Source organism: Sus scrofa, chromosome 6, assembly GCF_000003025.6.
Source record: "Sus scrofa isolate TJ Tabasco breed Duroc chromosome 6, Sscrofa11.1, whole genome shotgun sequence".
Classification (NCBI taxonomy): domain Eukaryota; kingdom Metazoa; phylum Chordata; class Mammalia; order Artiodactyla; family Suidae; genus Sus; species Sus scrofa.
Genome location: NC_010448.4, coordinates 93,612,263 through 93,639,668, shown reverse-complemented (window position 1 = coordinate 93,639,668; position 27,406 = coordinate 93,612,263). Strand labels below are relative to the sequence as shown.

Here is a 27,406-nt window from a genome sequence, read left to right as displayed (position 1 = left end):
TATTATGGATGTATTGTTTTGTTACCCATACCAGTTGTTCAGTGCCCCGAGGAGTCACTGCCTGAATGTCTGATACATAGAATGAAGGGCCCACAGCTGCAGCAGGCAGCCTGTGTTTTGGTGCAGCCGGGTAGTCAAAGTCACTCACGGATGAGTTTTCTGCTTTCATCTTGAAAACCTTACCTGTTTTAATTTTAGTGTGAGATCTGCTACTCGTTACGAAATCTGATTGAGATTTGCCACGTGGAGTCAAATCAAATATGCTTTTAATTTTAACTTTTGCACATTCACCTGTGTGTGCATTGTAATTGCTAGGTTTCTGCAGCAATACTGCAGTCCAGATACTGTAACTTGTTTTGTGTATGTATCTTACTATATGCTGCCTATTATTTACTTACCAAGGTACAGGTTTATTTACACAAATCCATGTATATACTGTGCTTTATAGGTTAAGAGATGTTTTTCCAAAGGATAATTTTGATCGTAATCTTCCTAGTGACATTAGAACCTAGTTCTCATGTAAAGCGTCACTGTTCTGTTTGGGGCGATTCCTTTGTTGGAGAGTTGTGCATAAAACTAAGAAATGGGCTAGAGAATCTGAGAAAATGATAATAGCGTAAGGATCTTCAGGAGTTGGGGTGGGAGGGTCTTTTAAGTTCGGAAGCCACTGAGGTGGTTCAGTCTTCCGTGTTTAGTAGCTGGTGTTTACAGAGGAGCTTGTACTGAGGGGCAGAGGGTGATTTTTTTAAAAATTTATTTTGAGAATATTCTCTGCCGACTGTTAACATTCTGTTACGTGGTAGATCCTAACTCAAACTTTGACTTTTATCCTGCTTCAAAAATTCTTATGCCCGTAACTCCTTTACAGGCACATCAAGTTCTAGTTAGTATCAGGTTCCTTTTATCACATCTAAACTATTATTTTGGACTTTTGCTAGATGTTTTTCATCTGAAGACTTTCCATGTGCATTTAATAAAAACGTTACCTAAATTAGGGAAAATGTTATCTGAAACTAAAATGCATCTTACAAAACAAGCAATTCCTTTTAGCCATGAAAGAAATTAACTTCCAAGAAAAAGTTGGCATTTACAGTTGGTTAAAAAAAAAAACACAAATTTGAGCATGATTGTCCTTGACAAAATCTGTGAATTTGGCGAATTTTATACACTTGTTTGAAAGCTTTAAAAAAATGGTCAGAAAAGAGAAGTCAGTTTTCATCGTTGTAGCCTTAATTACATTTGACTAAAGTTTATGATAAATGAAATAAAGCAGAGTTTTTGGCAAGTCTTACACAGCTATTCATATTTGCCTTGACTATTTGTATTACTTTTGTATTTAGCCAAGGAAGCTTACAGAACTTCAGAAGAGGGGAACAAGTGCTTTTGTTATTTAAATAAGCTTTTCTGATTTGAAATCAGGCTGCATCCATGTTATAATTTGGGTACGGGTTGAGCTTTGCAAAAATAAAAGCAGAAAGCCTTTCCCAGGTAGGTTTTGAACTTTTTGCTTTTTCTCAGTGCTTTGCTTGGTTTTGCCTGTAACTCCCCTTTCTCTTTAGAATTCAAAGGTGCACATTCTTGATACTGAAAGCTTCGAAACTACATTTGGCCCTAAAGCACAGAGGAAGCGACCAAATTTATTTGCAAGTGATATGCAGTCACTTATAGAAAATGCAGAAATGTCCACTGAGAGCTACGACCAGGGCAAGGATCGTGATTTGGTAGCTGAAGACACTGGTGTGAGGTACAGTTTTCAAGTTCATGCATGTCTCATCATTTGCTTTTCTGCAACGGTCATTTTCTTTACACTTATTTACCTGCAAGAAATGCAGTGATTTAACTCAGAGATGGAGAGTTAGCATCTTCCCTTAGGCTAGAAAAATTAGTGAAATTGGAACCAAACTGAAAATAATTTAAGGTGGCTTGTATATAGTTACACTGGAAATACAATAAAAAGAAAATAAGTGCTCATAATTCCACTGCCTATGTTAAGCATTGTCAGTATTTTGGTGACTATCAGGATTTCTTTAACTAGGGTGTCTGAACCACTTGGGAGGTTCATGGATGGTCTTTAAAGTTTCTGTGACCAAAGATAATAGGGAGAATTTATGTACACGCATACAAGTGGTGATGTTTTGTTGTTTTTAGGGAGGTGGGGAGGAGGAGTGGAAGGATCCTTAACTTTCATCATAGCCTCATAGGGGTTCACACCCCAGAGAAGGTCAAGAATCAGTAACAGATATGTGTGTTAGCCTAGATGTTTCTCTTACATGCAGTTTTCATCTTTCAATACAATAGCTTAAGACTATATTTTAACTTGCTTCTATCGTAGTATACTTTTCTAAATTATTAAGAATATATTTCCGGCCTGGCACAGTGGGTTAAGGATCTGGCATTGCCTGCTGCAGCTGTGACATAGGTTGCAGCTACAGCTTGGATTCAGTCCCTGGCCCAGGAACTTCCATGTGCCACGGGTGTGGCCAAAAAAAAAAAAAAAAAAGAATGTATTTCCATGTCAGTATTTAATTAACAGCAATGTAATGTTTCATGTCAGTGTAGGTTTTGGTTGTGGCCAGTTCCACAGTTGGACATTTTTGCTGTTGATAGTTTTTCCCTCTGGTAAACAATGCAGGGGTAAAACATCAATGTGACTAAATTCTTTCTCATTCTTAATTATTCTCCAGGGACAGTCTTAGGGGAATGACAACATCCAGGAGTAGGCAGGCTTTGGTAGGCGGCTGTCCCGTTACCCTCCAGAGAGTCTTTACCAGTTTAGGTCTCTGGGTCCCCTCACGTGTCTCTGAGGTGCCCCGGCAGAGCGGTGCTGTCCATCTTGCAGTCCTGCCTCAGTGCTGTTGCCAGCCCATTGCTACCCTCGAGCCTCCTAAAGGTCAAGTTAAGCTGCCTAAGGCTGAGCAAAAAGAGGCAATGAATTCATTTGTTCTTGGAGCTATTTGGACTTCATATGCTTCTGCTGAGTTGAATTTTTTCTACCTCCAAAAATGTGCAGTTGGTCACGGGAGAGAAACAAAACTATTTTGTTTCAAGGACACCTAGTCTGTGTCTTTGAGGCTAGTAAATAAACAGATGCTCAGCCTTATCAGGAAAGTTTCGCTTTACGTGGGAGCTGTGAAGTGTACATTATGCTTCAGGTACTGCTAATTCCTTTGTATTATTCCTTCAAAAAAAATGTTTTTGGCTGTGCCCTTGGCGTGCAGACGTTCCCAGGCCAGGGATCGAATCCATGTCGTGCAGTAACAACACCAGATCCTTAACCCACTGCGCCACAAGAAAACTTTTTTTTTTTTTTTTTTTTTGCTTTTTTTTTTCCTTAATTTTTTTGTGGTAAAACATACATAACAAAAGTTATCATTTTAATCATTTTTGAGCATAAGATTTAGTAGCATTAAGTACATTCAAATGGATATACAACCATCACCACCATCTACCTCTAGTTTTTTCACCTCATCCCAAACTGATACTCTGAGCCCATCCAGCACTAACTCCCCATCCCCCTTTCCCTCAGCCTTTGGCAACCACCATTCTACTTACTGTCTCTGTTAGGAGTTTGACTACTCTTTGGACTAGTACTTCTTGTAAGTGCACTTATATGGTATTTGTCCTTTTGTGTCTGGCTTATTTCATTAGCATAATGTCTTCAAGATCATCCAGGTTGTATCATGTATCAGTACTTAATTTATTTTTATTCCTAAACAATATTCCATTTATGTATACACCACATTTTTGGTCCATTTATCTGTTGAAGGGGATTTTATTATAGTCACTGAAAAAAATTCTTTTTTAATTTATTTTATTGAAGTATATTTGATTTATAGTGTTGTGTTAATTTCTGCTGTACAGTGAAAATGATTCAGCAACACATACTGAGACATTCTTTTTCATATTCTTTTCCATTATAGTTTATCACAGGATATTGAATATAGTTCCCTGTGCTCTGTAATATAGGACATTGTTGTTTATCCATTGTATATAAAATAATTTACATCTGCTCATCCCAGACTCACAGTCCATTCCTCCCCATCCCTTCTCCCCTTTGGTAACCAGAAGTCTGTTCTTTATGGACATAGTCACTTTGTAAATTAAGTTTGGAGAGTTCCAGCTGTGGCACAGTGGGTTAAGAATCTGGCATTGCCACAGCTGTGTCGTAGGTCATAGCTGTGGCGTGGATTTGATCCCTCGCCTGGGAACTTCCATATGCCACAGGTGTGGCCAAAAAATAAATAAATAGTTTCATTTTGATCCATCTATAGCTAGTTTTGATAGCCTTTTCCTTTTCCCTCGGTACATGGTTGACTTGTCCCTGAAAACATCCTTTTAATCTTTATAATGCTTCAGTTGCTCACTTTGAATCCTTTCTTACTTAGAAATGAAGCCCAAGAAGAGATATATAAAAAGGGACAGTCCAAAAGAATATGGGGTGAACTCTACAAGGTAAGACTTTAAATTCTCTCTCATTGAGTGATTTCTTTGACTTCCGTGATCATCTTTGGGAGACCGGACGTGGATATATTGAAGCTCTGTCAGACAGAGCACACACTCCTCTGCCCTTTCCCCGCGGAGAAAACAGGGTTGATGTGGCCGTCCACATTGTACCGTTGTTCTAGATAACTGGGGTTTTTTATTACTCAGTATAAACGACATATAGATTCATATACTATCTGTCAGTATTTCTTTGGTTTACCTGCTAAAATGATGTTCCTGTTTAGATTTCTCATACCTGGTTAGAGCTGCATGGGAATTTGGCAGTGACTTCGTCCAGCCCTCTCTGTTACAGATGAGAATGCACATTTTGAAAGCTCATATCAGTGGGTAGTAGAAGAGACTTTGGGACTCCTGAGTCCTGGTCCAGTGCTTTTCATCTGGCTGAGTTTTGCGTTTGCCCGCAAGTAATATGCTTGTTAACAAAGACTTTCAGGTGTAATCATGTAGTTAAACAATGACATAATAGGAAACTAGTACCATGAAAGCAAAATAACTTTTTTGGGTTTTTTGGTAAAATACACCAAACCTATAATCTAGAAATTTAGACGTCTAATCTAAGAAGTGAGTGGTTCTAGTCAGTAATGCATAGCAGTCACGAAATAAGACTGGTTTCTTCCAAGTTAGTTCTCTTTGAAATGTGACAGATTTCAGATACAGGCTGAAAATGCCTTTTGGAATACCAGTCACTGGGCTTTGAGATCGGCTGCGACCTGCTCTCTTCCCGAGACTGTTTGGAGGTTATCTCTGTTGTTATTACTTTATTTTCCCGAGTTCCCTTCAATGTCTTCTCTCTTGCATTTTGCGCTTATACTCTATCAAGTCGCTTTCGGCTCTTTGAATTTGCAGGTGATAGATTCATCAGATGTTGTAGTTCAAGTTCTTGATGCTCGAGATCCAATGGGCACCCGTTCCCCTCACATTGAGACTTACTTGAAAAAGGAAAAACCCTGGAAACACCTCATTTTTGTTCTTAACAAATGTGACCTCGTTCCAACCTGGGCAACAGTAAGTACAGCTGCTAATCCAAAACAGACGGCCGGGGCCACGCAGCGCATGCAGGTTCCAAGTGATCCATAAGTAAGTCAGCCTCGTGGTCACTAGGGTTTTGGCCAGCAGTTAAAGCGTCGCACATATTGAGGGGGTAGTCATCAAGTGTCCTCATTGAAAACAAAATGAAGATGGGCTTCAGTGATGGTGGGCAGTCACCTTTGATCCTCTGATGGTTGGCAGTGGGACAGCCGTACCCACAGGACGGATGACGTGCACCTCTTCAGAAGGGGCGGCTGCACGACCCCGGCCTGTTTCGCATTATGTTACATTCATTGCATTTAGTAGCAATGAAGGCATTTTTGGAATATTGTTTTGTGTTTATAAGACAAAAGACAAAGCATTAACTGTCATAATTGAAAAAAAAAAACATTTTCCTTAGACAGCTGTGTATTTGAAGTACTGTCCTGTCGTTCAAGCTCTGCCTCCTCCTGTGTTGCACATAAACAAGCTGACCCGTTTCTTTTCTTTCCCCCTTCAGAAGCGATGGGTGGCTGTCCTCTCCCAGGATCACCCGACACTTGCTTTCCATGCGAGTCTTACGAACCCCTTTGGTAAAGGAGCATTTATTCAGCTTCTGCGGCAGTTTGGAAAGGTATCGAGAGCTGTCCTGCCCTCCCTGGAGCAGGGGAGCTGTGGGTTTGGGTGAGAATTTTACTTGCCCTGGTAGCGAGGATGGTGCGCTCTGGAGATGTTTGCACTGAGAGAGAAGACAGGGGCTTCTGAAACACTTGCTAGCTCAGCCAGCACCCCGCCCCACCCTTTCTGCCCTTTCCCTGCCACCCGAAGGTCCACCCTCTGCTGGGCTACGAGCCCCTCTGCACACTGGTGTCCCCACTCTGGGCCCTAGGGACGTGCATTTCTCTCTGCCTGGAAGGTGCCCTGCCAGACTCCAGCCCCAGATCCCTGGTCAGAGTCAGTTCCTCATGGGAGCCCTCAAGGCACACGTTCTCAAAGCTTCATTTTCTGTACCAGCACCTCTGTATTCGTGTGTTTAACTACCTGGCTTCTGACAAAACACACGTGTCCCCTGTCCTACCCCTCCGTGCTTCCAGAAGAAACTCTTCAACTTAAGGCAGTTACTGCTGGTATTTTCTCCCATAGTTTTTATACATGCTGATGATTTTCTTCATTTCTCTTGCCCCAGTTTTAGGTATTTATTAAGTTCCTACTATGGAAAATAAGGCTTAGGTTTCTTACCCCACCCTCCCTCCTCTCCCTGTCCTTGTACAACATTTGGCTAAACTATTATTCATTCAGTGTTTACGTTATTATGACTGAAATGTCAGTCCCTGCTGATCCACAGTGCTGTGATTATAATTCCTTCCTAATAGAACCTTCTGTTTTGTCTGGTGTTCATTAGCTCTGTTTTATTTGTCACTGACATATCCCAAATCCCCTGGTGGTGCGGGAACTTGCAGAATGTCCAGCACCTCCCTTGCGGGCGTGACTGGCTGCTCCCCAGGCCACTGCAGGGTCTTTCGTCCCAGGATTTCCTTCACCGGCATCTCAGCATTCTCATGGCTGTTGCCTCTCTTGGCTCCCTTATTCACTGGATCCCTTTTCTTTCTTGATTTACTCCTTCCTTTTGCCAGAAGGTGTTTTCCAAAAGCTTCCTGAGAAGAGTGCTTAGAAGGAACTTTTTTTGAGACCTTGCATTCTGGAAATACCGTCTTTCTACCCTCACACCACTTCTTCTCAGAATGTGGAAGGCACATTGGATTGTCTTCTGGCTTCTGAGGTTGTTATTGAGAAACATGAAGGCATTCGGACTCTTAATCCTTTGTGGCTGGGATCTTTTTTGAAAAATTCCTGTTTTATAATTTCCCAGTGATGTGCCTTAGATGGTTTTATTATTGTTCAGTGAGCTAGGCACAGATGAGACTTTCAGTCTGATATTTGTCCTGTTTTATTCCTTGGAAATGCACATCCACCCCTTCCCCACCCCACCCCCCATCGTCTCTGTTCTCATTCAGGAATTTATTTATTTTTCTCCTGGTTTAATTTTATTTTTATTTTTATTTTTTTAGGGCCACACCTGCAGCATATGGAGCTTCCCAGGCTAGGGGTCGAATCAGAGCTGCAGCCACTCGTCTCTACCATAGCCACAGCAATGCCAGATCCAAGCCCCGACTGCAGCCTACACCACAGCACACAAAAACATCGGATCTTTAACTTGCTGAGCGAAGCCAAGGATCCAACCCGTGTCCTCATGGATGCTAGTCAGATTCATTTCTGCTAAGCCACAATGGGAACTCCCCCCCCCATTTTAATTCTTGACTTTTCCAGGAGTTCTCTGGTAGCTCAGCAGGTTAAGGATCTGTCAGGCACTGTCACAGCTGTGGCTCAGGTTTGATTCCTGGCCGAGGAACTTCCATATGCTGCAAATGTGGCCAAAAAAAAAAAAGAAGACTGGATTTTTTGGGGGGGAACGGGGGCCTCTGCACGTGGAGGTTCCTGAGCCAGGAGTCGAATTCTTGCCATAGCAGTGCCCACACCAGATCCTTAATCACTAGGCCACCAGGGAACTCCATTTTCTTGAATTTTCTTGGTTTACTCCTTTGTTTCAGTACATTTATGACATTTTCCCCTATTTTCTGATCAGTTTCCTTGGCTTGGTCTTTTCATTTATTTAGCTGTTCTGTCGCAAAATTTATTTTGCCTCTTATTTTTGATTTTTAATTTCTTTTCTTTTCTTTTCTTTTTTTTTTTTTTTTTTTTTTTTGATTTTTAGGGCCAGACCCGCAGCATATGGAGGCTCCCAGGCCAGGGGTTGAATTGGAGCTGTAGCTGCCGGCCTACACCACAGCCACAACAATGCAGGATCCAAGCTGCATCTGCCACCTACACCACAGCCCACGGCAACAACGGATCCCTTACCTACTGAGCGAGGCCTGGGATCAAACCCGAGTCCTCATGGTTACTAGTCTGAGCCGTGATGGGAACTCCTTTGATTCTTAATCTCTAAGAGCTCTTGTTTAACTCTGCCTGCCCCCTCTCACAGCCTGTTCTTGTTTCATCGATACACTTAGCTTCTCTGTCTCTGAGAACGACGACGATGATAGTGATGTTTGGACATTTTCCTCTACGTTTTCCTACGTTGACTGTTTCCTCCCAGTTTCTATGTTTTTCTCTCTTTCCTGCTAGAGTCGCACTTCAAGTGTCTGGTTATTCTTGGTCTTCCATTCATATTAAGAGTGAGACGGCAAGGGGGAAAAAAAGGTGATGGAAATTTTAGGCCAAGGGTGGGATTGTTGAGCTCGAGACCGCTGTAGAGAGACTGGGTAGAAACCCAGTGTTTTGTTGGGGGACACCCTAGCTGTCAGCACCCGCAGGCCTTTACGCCTGGGCCTGTGAGTTCCCAGAAAGGTGCCTTCAGTCTCCAACTCAAGGCTGTGTGGGAGCCCTGTGGGAGTGGGGGCCTGATGTCTCCCCGGTCAGTAGTTAAACTTTCAGAAAGCTGATCACTCTGGGAACACCTAACTTCAGCTACTGTTGTCTCTAAGTCTCGAGTCCCTTTCAGGTCTAAAAATTAAAGGTATTTTCAGACATGCTGAGTTTCAAAAAAATTACCTGCTCGGGCTCTGGGGTAAGAAGTAGGATGTACATGCTGAGCAATTGAAGGCAGAGTTGTGACCGTTCCTACCGACCACTGGTCCTCTGGGGTTCTGGCCCCCGTCAGAGGGATCTGTCCTGCTGATTTCCAAGGCCTTTGGTGATTCATTGGCAGTATTCTTGCTGGATTTTAGTTTTTCTTTCTTTCTTTTTTTTTTCCTTTTTAGGCCTGCACCTGTGGCACATGGCAGTTCCCAGGCTAGGGTTTGAATCAGAGCTGCAGCTGCTGGCCGACACCACAGCCACAGACAGCAATGCTGGATCCGAGCTACGTCTGAGACCTACACCTCAGCTTGTGGCAACGCCAGATCCTTAACCCACTGAGTGAGGCCAGGGATTGAACCCACATCCTCACGGACACCAGTTGCGCTCTCACCCCACTGAGCCACCAAGAGAACTCCTGGGTTTTTTAGTTTCCTCACCTTCACAGACTCGTAGCTTTCGGATTTTGTGGTGGGCCAGGTTTGATACTCCTTTTTAGGATTTTGTTCTCATCACATGTTGGTTTGTGTTGTCTCAGCTCATGGCTTTGGTTTCCCATGTTTGTCACTCTGGGTTTGCGTGTGTTGATTCCCACTGCTGTTCATCCAGTGGAAAAGTGAGGCGGGTGTGGATGCTCAGTTGCCGTCTCTAGTCAGAAGTCCTGGCCATCTGTGGGCGCCCTCCCTGAGCTCTGCCCCCGTGATACTTTCACCTAGCAGGCTAACTTTTGAGACTCCCCCCCTTTTTTTTTTCTTTTTTCTTTCGTTGTTTATTTTTGGCCCTGAAAATGCAAATTGCGTTGTACATAGAAGAGGAGGGGTGGGTCACGGGCTTGCCAGTTGGTGGATCTGCTGAGGTTCTCATCTCTGAAGACATTTCTTCGGTGGATGGTGTGCTTCTAAATCACTCGTTAACAAGCTGTTTCCTCCTGTTTCCCAGCCTACATTCTTTTAACCTTAAAACTTGCAAGAATAATTTTACACGAGTGACTGGGGAGCTGACTCATCTCTGATTTATTGATGGGTGTATGTATGCATCCCACTCCGACAAAGCAGGTGGTGCTCGTCTGGGCTTTAAATCACATTGTAGCTCTAGTTTTGTGCTGTATTCTTTATCTTAGCCAGGGAACACAGCCTGTTTGTCCCCAGGGATAGTCAGGCTGCGTGAAGGTGGTTTTTTTTTTTTTTTTTTCTGAACAGTTGCACACTGACAAGAAGCAGATCAGCGTGGGGTTCATCGGCTATCCCAATGTTGGCAAGAGCTCTGTGATAAACACGCTGCGCTCCAAGAAAGTTTGCAACGTGGCCCCCATCGCAGGTGAAACAAAGGTACATCTGGCTCCGAGGGTCTTACTTGCACATGTTTTATTTCCATGGAGGGTGATCATGCAGGATGTGGAGATTTCTATCTGCTTCTCCTGGATGAAGCTCACCATTGGGCCTTTAGGAGCGGTTTCTGCCCGTTGTGATAAGACTAAGAGTAGTTTGTGTGCCACGGCATGCCTTTGGCATGATGTGGTATGTGCCATTGGAGTCTATGTCAGATTGTCACTCCAGCCTTTTACTTTGATAAACAAAACTAACCCAAAGGAGTTCCCATCGTGGCACAGTGGAAACGAATCCGACTAGGAACTGTGAGGTTGTGGGTTCAATCCCTGGCCTTGCTCAGTGGGTTAAGGATTCAGTACTGCCGTGAGCTGTTGTGTAGGTTGCAGATGAGGCTTGGATCCAGAGTTGCTGTGGCTGTGGTGTAGGCCGGCAGCTGTAGCTCCGATTAGACCCCTAGCCTGGGAACCTCCATATGCCACTGGTGCAGGCCTAAAAAACAAACAAACATAAAAACTAATCCAGGAGTTCCCGTCGTGGCGCAGTGGTTAACGAATCCGACTAGGAACCATGAGGTTGCGGGTTCGGTCCCTGCCCTTGCTCAGTGGGTTAACGATCCAGCGTTGCCGTGAGCTGTGGTGTAGGTTGCAGACGCAGCTCGGATCCCGCGTTGCTGTGGCTCTGGCATAGGCTGGTGGCTACAGCTCCGATTCAACCCCTAGCCTGGGAACCTCCATATGCCGAGGGAGCGGCCCAAGAAATAACAACAACAAAAAAAAGACAAAAGACAAAGAAAAAACTAACCCAAAGATATTTGATGCCTGGGTTAAGAAAGAAAACGGCATTCTGGTGGATTTTGGCAAGTTGAGGGCCCTACCTGGGAACATGGAGTGTTTGGGGAGCGCCTGGTTCTGCTGAAAGAACAGGGGCCAAGCAGTGTCAGACATCCAGGAGTACTTTTCAGAATCAGAGAAAGCTTTGCTGGACGCGATTGCATGATTCTCTGTGGAGATCCTGCCTTTGCATCATTTCTAGTAACTGTAGTTTGTGCTTTGTGGAAGGGCCTCATGCATAGCACAGATAGAAGAGGGTCTTGGTCCCTGGGCAGGTTGCTACACACACACACACACACACACACACACACCTCCTCCCTGGGCAGGTTGCTACACACACACACACCTCCTCCCTGGGCAGGTTGCTACACACACACACACACACACACACACACACACACACACACACACCTCCTCCCTGGGCAGGTTGCTACACACACACACACACCTCCTCCCTGGGCAGGTTGCTACACACACACACACACACACACCTCCTCCCTGGGCAGGTTGCTACACACACACACACACACACCTCCTCCCTGACCCACACCCACCCCCCTGCCAGCCTCATCTTTCCTGCCTTAGGTCTGGCATTGTACACACACACACCGCAGCTTCATGCGCATCAGGCGTCAACCCTTCCCGCCTTAGGTCTGGCAGTATATCACCTTGATGCGGCGGATCTTCCTCATCGACTGTCCGGGTGTGGTCTACCCCTCCGAGGACTCAGAGACGGACATCGTGCTGAAAGGAGTCGTGAGTATTTTGGTCCCCAGAGGTTCTTTGTTTGCCTTTGGTGGCGGGGGGCGGGGGAGCATTCTGTGGGAGACGCTGGATACCTTTGCTTTGTACTCATTCAGCAGACAGTTTGGGGTCAGCCTGTCTGACCAAACTTGAGGAACATGACACTGAACAGGGCGGCCTCTCCATTCCACTTAAGCCTGTTTGAGGAGTTAGTGGAACCATGGGCATATCTGGTCAATGTCATCCCACAAAAGAGTTTGGAGTTTACACACGGGACCCAGAGGGAAGCAGGGCCTGTTTATGTTTAGCGATAATTCATCTTCGTGGGTTTATGGGTTGAGTCATGTTGGAACTCAGTCATTTCCTCACTTGTTTCTGAAGACGACCAAGCGCTTTAAATGGGTCCACTTAACCTTAACCGGGGCTTCTGGCTATACATCCTGTGCCCGTTCCTCCCCTCCTGTCTTAAACTATGCCATTCTCTCCGTGTCCTGGGACCAGCAGACTTTCAACCATTTCCGCGAGTTAGTAGCATGAAGCACCCCAAGTTGAAACTGCTTGCGGAAGCTGCACAGTTGGGTTGTGGTGCGCTGCGATTTGAGCTGAGTTCATGGTCCTGTGCCGGGGTCAGCTTTCTGTGGTGCTCCTTTCAGCCGACCGACCATCGTGCCACCTCGGTGACAGGCTCCTGCCAGGCCCCACTTGCTTTGAGGTGTTGAAATCTCTTTTCAGATGTTGTTACAGAGCACACTGGGGAGCTTCACTGCTTCCATAATAAAGTTTGTAAGCAAGAGATTTCCCATCAATGTCTAGGTTCAAGTTGAAAAAATTAAGACTCCTGAAGACCACATTGGTGCTGTACTTGAACGAGCAAAGCCAGAATATATCAGCAAGACGTACAAGATCGATTCTTGGGAGAATGCTGAGGACTTTCTTGAGAAGCTGGCTTTCCGGACAGGGAAGTTATTAAAGGTGAACCAGACTGAGAATTGTGAGAATTCAGACTGTGGCGAGCCGCAGGCACAGGGGGCGGCGGGGTGTGGAGGGGGGAGGTAAGGACCATTTTTTGATATGCATGTTTGAGGAGTTTGAAGTGTGGGACTTGGCAATAGATGGTGGTGAACAACTGGGACAGCCAGGATGCAGAAGTTCCCGGGCCAGGGATCAGACCTGTTCCACAGCGCGACGTTGCCATGTCCTTAACCACTAGGCCCGCAGGGAACTCTGATTATGCTGTTTGGATCTAATTGGGCATCTCCCTGTGACGTTTCAGGGTGGAGAGCCCGACCTGCGGACCGTGGGGAAGATGGTCCTCAATGACTGGCAGAGGGGCCGGATTCCTTTCTTTGTCAAGCCGCCCAATGCTGAGCCCCCGGCCACCCCCCAGGTAAGAACAGGGTGGACCTGCCTCTGGGAAAGCGAGGGCACCGACCTGGTGTGGTGTCTTTGGACTGCCGTCTCTTCCTCTGGGGTAGGTCTTTCCGCGCAGTGAGGTTTGCATGTCTTGGTTGCTGTGAACAGTGCTGCTCTGAACATAGGGCTGCATGCATCTTTGAATTGTAGTTGTGTCTGGATATGTGCCCAGGGATGGGATTGCAGGATCATATGGTAACTCTATTTTAGGAATATCTAAGTTTTCTGAGGGACTTCGGTCCTGTTTTCCATAGTAGCTGTTCGAAGTTACATTCCCACCCACAGTGTTGGAGGGTCCCTGTCTCCACACCTTCCCCAGCATTTCTTATTTGTTATTTGTGACAATGGCCATTTTTAATCATGGCCTTTCTGACTAGTATGGGGTGGTACCTCAGTTTTGATTTGCATTTCTCTAATAATTAGTGATTTGAGCATTTTTTTCATGTCTTTGGCCATCAAATACTTATTTTTATTTATACTGCAGGGAGACAGGTAGTAAACAAATAAGCGTATAGTGTCAGGAAATACCGATTGCTGTGAGGGCAACTAAGACAGGGCGAAGGATTTATGGGGGGCAAAGGAGGGCTTTTGTAAGCGGGGTGGTCAGGACGGCCTCTGAGAAGGAAGTGACCTTGCAGCGGAGACCTTAGTGATCTGAGGCAGGAGCCACATAGATGCGGAGGGGAGAGTGTTCCAGGCATCAGGAGCAGTGGACCCAGTGCACCTGAGGTGGAGCCAGTCTGACCTGTCTGGTTCTAGAAGAAGTCATGGGGCCGCCCCCTGGCGGGCTCGGGAGCACCGAGTGACGGCGGAAGCCTCTGGGTCTGAGGAGGCCCATCTCTGCTCCCTTGTGACGCTGTGTGGAAGCGGCAGAGTTTTCTCTAACTCTTGCTGTGTGTCTAGTCATTGGGGTTAGGTGACTAGCTCCCCCACTCTGTGACTCTTGCCTTTTGCTCTTGGTGGTGGCAGAAACCCCCTCGAGCATCCGAAAGCTATCACTACCAGCTTCTGCCCGCGAAATGGATGACAAGGCGCACACGAACTGTGTGTGCAATCTCCTGAGTTTCATGGCTTCCTTATGCATTCAGTGCTTTGAGCAGCCACCCCACCTTGGGGAAAAATTCCTTGAGTTCTGTGAGTCTCAGTTACGAGAATACAATGGGGAAGAATATTCATAATATTCTCGTAATATTAATATTATAAGAATATTCATAATATTCTCGTAATATTAATATTATGAGAATATTGCCTATGTGAAGCCGCAGTGCCAGGCCTGCTCACCCTTCCCTGAAGGGGAGGCCCCAGCTCTCAGCCTCTTTCTTACCCGTTCCCACCTCAGGGCTCATTCTCAGTCCTCCCGGGACGGCCCCTCCTTCACACCCTCCCTTCCCAGTGCCGCCTCAGTGCCTACCCTCAGCCTGTGGGGTGTACTCAGCCTGGCTGTGCTTTCCTTGGCAACCCCATTCCTCGCGATCCTCGGGGACATAGGGAATCTCGCCTCCTGCAGGGTGTCGTTGGTTGGTGTTGATGGTGAAATACTCTTGGGGTTGGTGCATTCTTTGGGACCCCAGCTGTGTTCCTCTGACCCTTCAGTGCTGGGCTCAGGGTTTAATGTATGTTGGCTCAGAATAGATCTAACAGGATGACTCAGATGCCGGCGTTTTCCATCCTTTCCCTTGGGCCTGAGAGGAGAACTACCTCATTTAAGAGCAAAGTGTGTAAGTTCAGACATTCGGGTTTTGTTTTCTGACTCCGTTTCTCCCCGTGCTCCCACCCCTTTTTGGCCTAAGTAGCTTCCGTCCGCCTCGACTTTGGAAGTTGCCCCAGAAACAGCCCAGAACAACACAGAAGAGGAAACCCCAGAATCTGGAGGTGGAGGGTCAGAACCCGGCCTTGAGAAGAAGGAAGAGGAGCCTGGCCAGTGCGGCGCTGACGCAGAAATGCAACAGATCCTTGCGCGGGTCCGGCAGAACTTCGGCAAGATCAATGTCGTGCCTCAGTTTTCGGGGGACGACCTGGTTCCCCTGGAGATGTCCGATATCGAGGAAGAGCTGGAGAGCCTCTCTGGGGAGAGGGAGGAGGAGGAGGAACAGGAGCCCCAAGAAGACACTGACGAAGAGCCTTTCACAGAAGCCCAGGAAGAACACACGGGGAGCAGCACCAAGGCCGTCATTCAAGCCCTGGATGAGAAGATTGCCAAGTACCAGAGGTTTTTAGACAAAGCCAAAGCAAAGAAGTTCTCGGCGGTCAGGTAGGGTTCTCATGGGCACAAGTGGCAGGCTGCTCCTTGTGTTCCCAGAACCTTGCCCTGAGGATTGCAGCGGTATGGGAGGTGGGGGCGCGCTTGCCATGTTTAAAAAGTATTCTGTGCGTTTTTAAAATTCAGCAACCTGCAGTGTGAGAGGCTCAGTAGTTCTCTCTTTTACAAGTGCCCAGGGCCTGCAAAAACTTCGGAGGTGCTTCCACCAGTGGTGTGAACTCCGTGAAGAGGAGCAGAGTCTCTTTGATCTGCGAGCTTGTCACCGTCTCCATGTGGGCACGTGACATGAGCAGCAGAGGGGATTGCTGGACAGCTTTGTGACTCTGCTCTCCTTTTCAGAATATCCAAGGGACTGAGTGAGAAGGTTTTTGCAAAACCTGAGCAACAAAAAGCAGTTGAAGAAGATGTAGAAGATACAGGTATAGTTGAATTATTTAAGTCATGTGGATGGGATCTGCATCTTTAGAACTGGGGACCCAAGTTTAATCTCCTCTTTGTTTCTTATACTGTCATCCACACAGATGTTGAGCATATCTGGCCTATCACCCCGGTTCCACGTACTATTTATCACACCTGTGCTTTTTATTCTGCACATTTCTTGGGAATTAAATGGCAGTTCAGGAAAATTCCTCTAAAAAGAGTACATTAGGAGTTCCCTTTGTGGCTCAGCAGTTAACAAACCCAACTAGTGTCCATGAAGATGTGGGTTCGATTCCTGGCCTCACTCAGGGGGTTAAGGATCTAGCGTTGCCATGAGCTGTGGTGTAGGTTGCAGACACGGCTCAGATCCCCGAATTGTGCTGTGGCTGTGGTGTAGACCCACAGCTGTAGCTCCAATTTGACCCCTGGCCTGGGAACCTCCACAAGCCCCAAGTGCAGCCCTAGAAAGACCAAAAAATAAAAATAAAAAAGAGTACATTAACCTTGTAATCTAAGGGTAGGTCCAGAGACACATTTTTTTCAGCTGGGGTAGGGAGCAGATTGGGGTTCATGTATTTTTTTTCTTAACTTGGTTGGACTGACAGCTTCCATATCAAGAGTGTGTTTTCGTGACACAAATGCAAACCCTGCAGAGGCCTGCGAGGTCCTCGGGGGCTGGCAGCCTCCCAGCCTCCTGCTCCGCTGTACTCACCATACTCCGGTCCCACTGCCTTCTGCCTTTTTCTCTAGCATATCGAGCTCATTCCCACCTTAGGGTTTACAGACACATTTTGAATAAAAAATTCCTTTTTCTTTCTTGTGTGTGTTCATGTATTGTTCCTAGCACCTACCAAAAAGGGAAAGAAGAGGAAGGCACAGAGGGAAGAAGAGCATTCAGACAAAACTCGCAGGATGCTTACATCTAAGGAAGTACGTGTTTTTGTCTTAGGCATAGAGCAGAGAGGAGAAGGCGATTTTTTTAACTCAGTCTTTCTGAAACTGTCTAGAGTTGAAATCAAAGAACCCCAGTCCTGGGAGTTCTAGTCGTGGCGCAGTGGTTAACGAATCCAACTAGGAACCATGAGGTTGCGGGTTTGGTCCCTGCCCTTGCTCAGTGGGTTAACGATCCGGCGTTGCTGTGAGCTGTGGTGTAGGTCGCAGACGCGGCTCGGATCCCGCGTTGCTGTGGCTCTGGCGTAGGCTGGTGGCTACAGCTCGGATTCAACCCCTAGCCTGGGAACCTCCCTATGCCGCGGGAGCAGCCCAAGAAATAGCTAAAAAACAAAAAACAAAAAAAAAAAAAACCCAGTCCTAAGTGACCCAGTTGAGATCAGTGAAACAAAATCAAAGAGTTGACCCCTGAGTTTGGGTCGTATGTTTGAGGAATTTCTGATCGCTGATCTCAAGTGTGCGGCCTCTCATTTGGAAGAGTCAGTTGGGTTTATGAGAAGTGATTCATGGTGAACAGAGCTGTGTAGAAAGACAGGTCCCTGCCTTCTGTGAAGTTCATCCCTCTAACCAGGCTCTCTCGAGCTGCAAGGGCCCTCTTGGGCGGTAGAGAGCTTATCATCAGAGCATTCAGCCTCAGACCAGGGAGCCGCTTGTCAGGAGGGCAGGAGAAAAGATTCGAGCATTAGATGAGGGTTGGACCAAAGGATGGTAACTTGGAGTTGTCACAGTTGCAGTAGAAGCGCAGGCTTGGGTCTGTGAGGTGAACCCTCCCTCGACCCTGCTCCAGTTGTTGTGGGAGTGGCATGGGAATGGAGCATGGAGAAGTGTAGAAGCCTGTTTATGACTTCAGTGTTTGACTTTTTTTTTTTTTTTCCCTTCGTGTGTGTGTGTGTGTGTGTGTGTGTGTGTGTGTGTGTGTGTGCGCGCCATTGTTCACAGCGGAGACGAGCAGCACGGCAGCAGCAACCCAGAAAAGTCGGTGTACGCTACTATGAAACTCACAACGTGAAAAACAGGAACAGGAACAAAAAGAAGACCAGTGACTCAGAGGGGCAGAAACAGAGACGCAAAAAATTCAAACATAAGCAGTAACATTTTAAAAGTTGTTTATTAAATTATACAAAAATATGCAATTAGAGACTGTGTTTTCTTCATGCCCAGGGGGCATTTCTAAGGCCACGGTGTATGTGTTCTGAGGTGTGACACTTGAAACAGTCACCAGTGCTTGTGAAAATAGGTAAGGCCCTGACCCCCAGGGCTCTCAGGGATGGGGTCCACTGAACTCCTGACACTTGAATTAGCCCCGAGTCCCTCAGGAGGATGACCCTGTCTCGTTGCTGACAGAAACAGGGCTGAGGTCTAGGACGTGTGGAGCAGGGTGTTTCTTTTGAACTGGCAACGAGCAGTTTGGAACTGAAGCCCTTTGAAATAGAGCTGTAAAGAGAAGATGTCGGGGACGTTGTGCACAAGCCCAGACTTTCACACGTGGAGGAAAAGCCACCACAACTTGCGTTGTCCCTCACCGAGCCTGTCGGGTGGACCAGGTAGGACGTGAGCGCATTACATGTGCTAGTTCGAGGAGTCAGGAACTAGCCCAGCTTGGCGGAGTTCTTTCCCCGGGAAACAACGGAGCATTCCATTTTCGTGGAATCTTAGAACCAATTCCTCAGGACACCTGGGTCAGGGTGGAAGCCCTAACTTCACATTTGAGATTGGTGTGTACAGGGCGTGTTGGACTCAGTGGACACAGCTCTTGTCGGACTGCAGTTCTTCCAGTAAGCCTTGAAGCCCTGGCCAGAATGGGTGTCAGGGGGACACTGGGCACTGGGGCCTTCTAGCCAAGGGGTTGTTGGTGCCTTCTTAGGTACACTACCTGTGAGGTTTGACCGGAACTCGCTAGCTTGCCCCTCTGTCCTGAATCAGATCGATTTATGTCGCTAATTGAGTCTTCTGGGTCTGTGAAACCACAAGAGTCCTGAGTCCCCAAGCTTTGAGTTTCACTTATTACAAGGAATAGTTAAATGCCGTTGTCTGCAGGCCGTGGCCTGCTCATTAATAATTAGAACTGTGTGTGAGGTTTGGGCTGGTCAGAGGGTTGGGGGGTTGGGGGTGTTTTTCTTCAGAGTAAGATGAACAGATCTGTGGTGGGGGAGCAGCTGAGGTCCAGGCAGCTCACAGTGGACACCGTGATTTGTATTTCTCTCTGGCAAACATTTACTTTCTCCAAAGCTATGAGTTTTGACTTCCTGCCATCACCTCCTCACCCAGGCAGTGGAAACTAAGGAGGAAGGGGTCCAGGGACTTGGGAAGCAGGGATAGCGTGATGCGGTATAAACCCCGAACTCCATGATGAGGAACCAGAACTGCACTGGAGTAGGGGTGGTGCAGAAACACCAAATAAGGGGAAGGCTGAGGCCAGAGAAGCCCGGGTTGAAGGACAAGATGAACTGTGGACCTGAAATGGGAGCAGAGAATAAGTGATGGTGTGGAGTGGCCATGAGAAAGCAGCTGCTCCACCTGAGGGCTGTAGCCAAACGGGTGGCTTCTAAGGCTTCCTGCTGGTGTTGGAAAATCTGGCCACGTACAGAAGCTACCTGAGCTACACTGCCCTCCACTGTCCAGCCAGGAGCCTGGCTGCCAGACCTTATGTGTTTCACGACACTGGGGGGGTGGTGTGAGTTCTGAAAAAAGGTGTAGGTGGTGATCAGGGGAGGGTATGGCCTCTTCATTCAGGAAACTAGCTTTTTATTACAGAGGTATGATGGGGTTGTAGTGCCTGCTGAGACCCATATGGAAAGTATCACTTCTTTGGTGCAATGATGCCTTCCAGTTGGGCCTGAAAAACAAAAATAAACTCCATTAGTATTTGAAACTTGCAGCCTAGCACAAATAGCTGAGAAGTGATAAAAAGTCTCTGGGAAGAATAATTCGAATGCTGCCACTCCGAGTGTTTTTTCCCCTTCATTCCCAACTCCATATTTTCTAAATTAGCTCGTTTCTGGCTTGGCATTCAGTCTTGCTGCATTAGGAGAAATCAGAGCTGTCCTGGTTTCCATACAATAGCTGCTCGGTGTGTAATATAAGGCATTGAAAAGGAAATTGAATAAAAGTTGTTGAAATAGTGGTTTTTCATGGCTCAGATTTCAGGCCTGAATACATCTGTAAGTTAAACATTTGGCTCTCTGGTTTGGGAGCCTGGGAGCTCTGTGCTGGGACAAGAGGTTTGGGAAACAGCAAATTTTCAGCCACTGAGACAACTTGACACCCAATTAGAGAAAATTGCTACCAGTGAGTAGGAAGCTGTCCATCTCATATGTAAAGCTTCAGACACTTGGGAGTTACTTACTCTGCTCCTCTGGCCGCCAGTAAAATAATTCACTATCATGGTGTGCGGACAGATCTTTAAGTGGGTCTATCCCAGGGACTGCAGACATTGCTTTGTTTGCAGTGCAACTTTGAGCCAATAAAAATAACTCACTTCTAAAGAGTCCTTCACCCTGGGGATTATAAGCTTGCTTGTAAATGTTAGAAAGATGCCAAGGTATTCTGCTGTGCTCTCGCCTCCAGTACCATAGGAGGACCTGAACTTGGACTTAGGAGAAAGGAATATGGCAGATAACGGAGGCCGCTTTAAAGACTGCTAAGTAAACAGATTCACATCTGGCTGTGAAAGTTTGTTAAACTTGGCAACGAGCAAATCTATGTCACCTTCTACTAGTGGTTAATACAAGCCCTTCTTTATCGCAGATGCCTGACTTCTTGGTTTGCAGTGCCAACAAGCCTGCCAATCTCAAGAGTGGAAGCTTTCTATGAGACTAGGGAGGAAACGGAGATACATCTAGGATCCCCACTTTTTTTAGGGCCGCACCCTTGGCATGCGGAGGTTCCCAGTCTAGGGGTTGAATTAGAACTGCAGCTGCTGGCCTACCCCACAGCCACAGCAATGCCAGATCAAGCCATGTCTGACCTACCCCACAGCTCATGGCAATGCTGGATCTGTAACCCACTGAGTGAGTCCAGGGATCGAACCTGTGTCCTCATGGATACTACTGAGGTTGGTACCACTGAGCCACAGCAGGAACTCCTAGGGACCCCTTCTGGCCAGGGTCATAGGAGACAGCCACTGAACCACCACTGGCTATGTGGCCTATATATAGGCCACATATCTGGAACAGTAGTTCTCAAACTTTAGCAAGCATTGGAATCATCTGGAGACTTTGTTAGACTGGCTTGCTGGACCCCAACCCCAAAGGTTCTGATTGGGTAGATCTGGGCCCAATGATCTGTATTTCTAAAAGTTGCCAAGAAGTATCCTTCGAGTTTCAGCAGTTAACAAACCTGACTAGGGTCCATGAGGATGCGGGTTCGATCCCTGGTTAAGGATCCTGCGTTGCTGTGGCTGTGGCTGTGGCGTAGGCCGGCAGCTACAGCCCTTATTCACCCCTAGCCTGGGAACTTCTGTATGCCTCAGGTGTGGCCCTAAAAAAAGCAAAAAATAAAAACTTGCCAGGTGATGGTGATGATGCGGGTCTGGGGCCCAACCTCCGAGAACCTTTTGACCAGACAGAGAACCTGGAGTTTCAGAGGCCTGGCCCCCTGCCCCACCCTTTTCACTAAACTTCTTCCTCCCTGCAAGCTCAGCTGGGTAGAAGTATACCACCAGCAAAAGAGCTTTGATGAAAAACACAGCTGAGGAATTCCCATTGTGGCTCAGCAGTAACGAATCCAACTAGTATCCTTGAGGACTCGGGTTTGATCTGTGGCCCTGATAAGTGAGTTAAGGATCTGGCATTGCCATGAGCTGGGGTATAGGTCACAGACAAGGCTTGGATCTGCTGCGGCTGCGGCTGTGGTGTAGGCTGGCAGCTACAGGTCCAATTTGACCCCTAGCCTGTGGATCTCCATACGCAGCAGGTACAGCACCCCCCCCCCCAAAAAAAACCCACAGCCTAATTCCTTGGACCACACTCTTGAGGAAGGCTCCTGATGTGAAATGGTTCTTCCCTCACAAAGGGCCTTCCCTGCCCACCTCTAATGCTGTGCCTCAGAGGGAGCTGCAGGTAAGAAAGCATTTCTAGGAAAGCCCACTGGAGTGGCCAGCCTGCTCTAGGAAGCCTCCAAAATATCAGCTGCCATGGGACAGAAGTGCCGCCTTTGCCATATCTGCCGCTCCCAGATGTTAGGCAACTTTTATCCAAGGGGGAAAAATTCTCCACTAGAAAGCCTGGGAGTTCCCGTTGTGGTACAGTGGAAATCCCACTAGGAACTGTGAGGTTGCGGGTTCGATCCCTGGCCTTGCTCAGTGGGTTAAGTATCTGGCGTTGCCATGAGCTGTGGTGTAGGCCGGCGGCTACAGCCCCGATTTGACCCCTAGCGTGAGAACCTACATATGCCACGGGTGCAGCCCTAAAAAGACAAAAAAAAAAAAAAAAAGCAAGCCAGGCTGAGGTATTGTGGGATTCAGAGTTGAGAATGGAGCCCCCTCTGGAGGCAGATGGACAGAGAATCTGGCTGATGATCCCTCACCCCCAAGTCCACTTCCTTTACTCCTTGACAGGGCACTGGACAAGAACTGAAAGTCATCACAGGACAGGGAACGGAAGGCTTGGCCTGCTTGGCTGGCAGGGTTGGCGGGAGTGAGGGGCGGGCCCACTGGGCCTGCTGGTCGGTTACCTTCAGCTGCTGATTGGTCCTCTTGAGGAATTGAATCTCCTCGTTGTGCTTCTTCTCCTCCACCTGTCTCCTCTCACTTTCCCGCTTCTCTGTGGCCTCGCATTTTGCCTTCTGCTCATTCACTTGCCTCTCCAAATCTCGCTTTTCTGTCTCTAATTCTGCAATCTGAGGACAGAACCCACAGTCATCCTGGGAAGTCGCCAAGTGTACGGGGCAGTGTGAGTGCATGGATGGAGGGGACCAGGGACACAGCTGTCCAACCCAAGGCATTGCCAGGGTCTGTACTGCCACCCAGTGGGAGGTCAGGGACTGGCAGACCATGTCCAAGGGGAGACCACTCTGCCAGGACTGGGGCTGGCACTCTGGACCAAAGGGCTTACTGAGGTGATGAGAGAGCACCCCAGGGGGGGCAGAATTAGGTGCTGGCATGACAACCTGTGGCCCTGAGATCCACGGGAGAGTCAAGAGGCCCAAAAGCTCCTGGTAGACCCACTCACTTTCCTCTCCATGTCTGACTTCCCCTGTTCTGCCTGCAGCGCCTTCCTCATGCCAAACGCCACACTGCTCTCATACAGGGTCTGGTAGGCAGCGATGGTCATGCGGATCTCGTCCCGGACCCGCAGCAGCAGCAGCCCCCGCTCTGCACAGTTGATGGTGACCTCACGGATCAGCTCATCTTCCAAGGCGCGCACACACACACACACACACACACACACACACACACACATGGTGAAGTCAGAGAAAGCAGGCAGGAGGGGAAATGCAAACCACCTACTGTCAGGGGCACCAGGGTGAGTCCTTCCCACTTGGAGACAGGCTTTAGGCTTTGCCATGCAGCCACTGCCCTGAACCTGACACTTGGGAGTACAGGCCATCTGAAAGCATGGCTTGGCCAGCACAGAGGGAGACAAGAGCCCAGGTTTGTCTGCAGCTGTGGGGCCCTTCTCTTCCACCCACCATCAGGCAGAAACTGCTATTCAAAGAAACCTGACTTTTTGGAGTTCCTGTCGTGGCTCAGCAGTAATGAACCTGACTAGTACTCATGAGGGTTAAGGATCCGGTGTTGCCGTGAACTGTGGTGTAGGTCATAGACGTGGCTTGGATCTGGTGTTGCTGTGGCTGTGGCGTAGGCCAGTAGCTATAGCTCTGATTTGACCCCTAGGCTGGGAACTTTCGTATGCCACGGGTGCGGCCCTAAAAAAAAATTAAGTAAAAAAAATAAAGATGGTGGCTGTTTTAAAGCAGCTGAGCAATCCCCTGTACCCCTGGATGGACCAGACTGGGGCTGGAAACAGCAGGGTCTCCAGCCTACCCATCCATCCCCTCATAAAGGCTGACTTGGAGGGCAAACCAGAATCATACTCAGACTGAAGGCAGCCTGCTAGGCCCCCTAAGCAGCCTCAGGGTTTGGCCGCAGTTTGCACATCCAAGTGACATGGGCCAGTGAGACCAGACTGAGGGCCAGCCATCTGACACCAGCACCCCAGGAGGGTGCTCTCAAACCCCTTGTCTGTCGGCTTATTGTTGTTAAACCGCCATACAGTTGTTATCACCCTGAAAGATTCCTCTGGACCAAAGGCTGAATGTCGATAGATGGATATAAATATGGAACATTAAGTTTTTCTCTTTTTTTTTGCTTTTTAAGGCCGCAGCTGTGGCATATGGATGTTCCCAGGCTAGGGGTCAAATCGGGGCTGCAGCTGCCAGCCTACGCCACAGCAAGACCAAATCCAAGCCGCATCTGAGATCTACACCACAGCTTTACTGCAACGCTGGATCCTTAACCCAGTGAGCAAGGCCAGGAATGGAAATCCCATTCTCACGGACACTATGGTGGGTTCTTAACCCACTAAGTCACAAAGGAACTCCAAAACATTAAGTTTTTCTGATGAAAAAAAAAAAAAAAACCTGACGTAGGCTTATTTTAGAAACCTTTAAAAAAAAAAAAAAAAAGATTTGAAATTGATGTTCTTGTCTGACTCCAAACAGCTAAGGGGTGAAGAACCAGGTTTGCTAGGAATGTGGTGACTGGCAGGGGATGGGGGTCCTGAGAAGGGGAAGAGGGTGCATTTAGCAGTTCCTGGGTGGGGCAGGTCGGGATCTGTGCTGACGGGGAAGGAGGCACTAGGGGGTTGAGGACCCTCCCTCTCGGACTGCTCACCGAAACACTGGGAGTACAGCTCCCTGCGCACAGGGCAGATGCCGGTCTCCCGGGCCTGGCGCTGCTGCAGCTTCAGGTCCAACTGCTCCTGCAGGTGCACCACGTCCATCCTGGTGCTGGGGGTGCTGGACACCTGCTGGATCCATAGCTGTGTGTCCTCCACCCATTCCCTGTGGCACAGACAGAGCCGGGCTGAGTGAACCCCATCCACCAGAGAGGGTCACTGGGAGGGGAGCAGAGGTGGGCCTTTGTGTTCTCTGCTTGAGAGGAGCGAGGGGCAGCTCTGTCCCTGACCCACCAGAATCCTCCATCTCCTCCTTTTCCTTAAGGAGTGTGTGGCTCCAAAGCCACACCCACTGTGCAACCTCCAAGGGGCCCCTCCCCTGGGGCTGGGCAGTCTTCATTCTTCCAGGACCCTCTGTGAAGTCATCACCCATGTTCCAGATCTTAACCACTGACCATGGTGAGGACAGATCTATGGCGGTTGTTACTGAATGGAAGGCCCAGAGGAAATTCCCACTGACTTGACGGGGTAGGAGACACAGGGGACCATAGACCTGCGCCAGCCGGAAAGAGGTGAATGTATGTATTGCAGGCCATACCTCTATGGCCCCCCCATACTGACCAAGGATGAGCAGGTTGGGAGAAGGAAGACATTGTGATTTAGTTTGAGACATGTTAAGTTTGAGAAGTGTATTAGACATTTTCATGAAGGTAATGAGAACAGAGCAGAATATATGCGCATGGAGTTTAGGGGAGAGGACAGGGCTAGATCCAGCATATGGGCGCCATCAGCATTTAGAGCACTCTGAAAATGAGGAGATGTCTCCCCCCAACCCTCAGCATCTAGCCATCTGCAAGTTCTAGGAACTCTGGGATGCTAGGAAGAAATCCCAGCCAGAAACAGAGACAGGGTGCCTCCTCACACATTCCTAAGTTCTAGGATGCAAAAGTCTGGGCTTCCGCCCAGCCACTGCTTTTTTTTTAACCTTGGCGGCAGAATGGCATTCAAGATTTCTTCTGCCTGCTTTGTAGGATCTGGGACACAGGAAGTTGAGGGGAGCTTGGTCTTCGGTGGCTGTGGGACAGGACCTGAGGGTCCAGGCTGCTGGGGGCTGACTTTCAGTAGCCGAGCCTGAGAAGGAAGGACAAGGTGGGACAGGAGGTGATTTAGACACTCAGCTCCACACACTTTGGCAGGCTTTCACCGGGTCACTCGCATACCTCTCCCCCATTCTCAGATCACTCTTCCTCATTAGAAGTTATGTTTCAGAGCTGAAGGAGGCCATGAAGAATCTCTGGTCCCACCCCAACTCAATGCTTCTATCTCCTTGTGCAGATGTTGCTCAGGCCTTTACTTTCTTACCTTTAGAGATGGGGCCAGTCACTATCAGATCTATCCTTGTACACTACCTGGATAGGGCAGGGAGCCCCATCCATCTCTCTGTGACTTTTTTTCCCATCCTAAATCTGCCCTTAGGATCACCCAACATCTGGGCTTCTTGTACCGCTCTCCCACCCTCCTTGCCTGGTCCTAATTCCCTTTATTCCCAGTCACTGCACCCTCTGTCCCTTGGGACTCCCAATCCTCAAGGCAGGGATCTGTCATTCCCCGTGGGAGTTTCCGAGCTCCCCCATCCTGAGACTCCTCCTTACTTTGGGACTCCGTTTCTCCGTGTTGCGGCTCACCAATACCGGGGTATCATACTTGAGCAGAGAGTCGGCGGGGGGGATCATGGCGGCGGCGAGGGTAGCAGCACAGCAGCGACCCTCCTGTCAGGGCAGTGTTTGCCGTCGCCATGGAAACGTCCTTGACATCCTCATGGCCTGGGCGGGGCTTCGAGGCGGGGCGGGGCCAGCAGCTCGAGAGTTTCTTTCTGCTCAACCTTCGAGGAAAGTTCTCCTGCGTTTAGCTTGTCAAGCCTCCTGCTCACCGGGATCGCCTTAGCACTCTTGGAAGCAGGGGAAACTTGAGTTCTGGATCCCTTCGCTGCGTCCAGCTCACGGTTTGAGTAAGGCGCAGATCACTTTCGCTGATCCTGGATTTTGTCACCCGCAAATGGAATCATTTGACTCCTCAGTGAAGGCTGAGGAAGATTCCCAGAGGAAGGCATTTAAAGTTCCCAGGTTTTAAAAAGAGTTTGCCTTTAATGGAGAAATGGCGACGATTTGCCCGGCCGACGATTTGCCCGGGCTACGATCTGTGATTGCATTTCCTTCTCTTCCCCTTTCCTTCGTATTTCCAAACGTAAATGTCATCACAGTCTGCGCACAATTTTGCATCTTGCTTCTTCCATTTAACAAGTCAGACTTTTTTCCATTTGTCGTATAGTTTGTAAATACCATTGCAAATGGTGACATAATCTCTTTTCTACTGCTGGATGTGTAGTTTGTCCCCATGTTTAGTAACTAGTAATAACGCGTCAACAAACAACCTTGAGAGGAGCTTTTTCCCCCCAATTTGTTTTTGAAACCTAAA

General features: G+C 48.0%; 2 protein-coding genes across 3 annotated transcripts in view; one reads left to right on the top strand and one right to left on the bottom strand.

The window, feature by feature from the left end:
* GNL2 (G protein nucleolar 2) overlaps positions 1–18,226 on the top strand; it is a 24,538-nt gene extending 6,312 nt beyond the window's left edge. For both annotated transcript variants that reach the window (XM_021095967.1, XM_021095968.1), the window contains 12 exons: positions 1,560–1,744; positions 4,386–4,452; positions 5,350–5,508; positions 6,032–6,145; positions 10,347–10,475; positions 11,957–12,061; positions 12,863–13,021; positions 13,323–13,436; positions 15,256–15,713; positions 16,062–16,141; positions 16,987–17,072; positions 18,033–18,226. In XM_021095967.1, coding sequence (XP_020951626.1) covers positions 1,560–1,744; positions 4,386–4,452; positions 5,350–5,508; positions 6,032–6,145; positions 10,347–10,475; positions 11,957–12,061; positions 12,863–13,021; positions 13,323–13,436; positions 15,256–15,713; positions 16,062–16,141; positions 16,987–17,072; positions 18,033–18,185 — 1,809 coding nt within the window. In that variant the 3' untranslated portion in view covers positions 18,186–18,226. The remainder of the gene's footprint in view (positions 1–1,559; positions 1,745–4,385; positions 4,453–5,349; positions 5,509–6,031; positions 6,146–10,346; positions 10,476–11,956; positions 12,062–12,862; positions 13,022–13,322; positions 13,437–15,255; positions 15,714–16,061; positions 16,142–16,986; positions 17,073–18,032) is intronic.
* DNALI1 (dynein axonemal light intermediate chain 1) lies at positions 18,183–27,406 on the bottom strand. The gene is given in 7 exon segments (XM_003361926.3): positions 18,183–19,929; positions 22,767–22,931; positions 23,264–23,442; positions 24,928–25,097; positions 25,917–26,062; positions 26,584–26,698; positions 26,700–27,406. Coding segments are annotated over 7 exon segments (840 nt in total). The 5' UTR covers positions 26,729–27,406; the 3' UTR covers positions 18,183–19,893.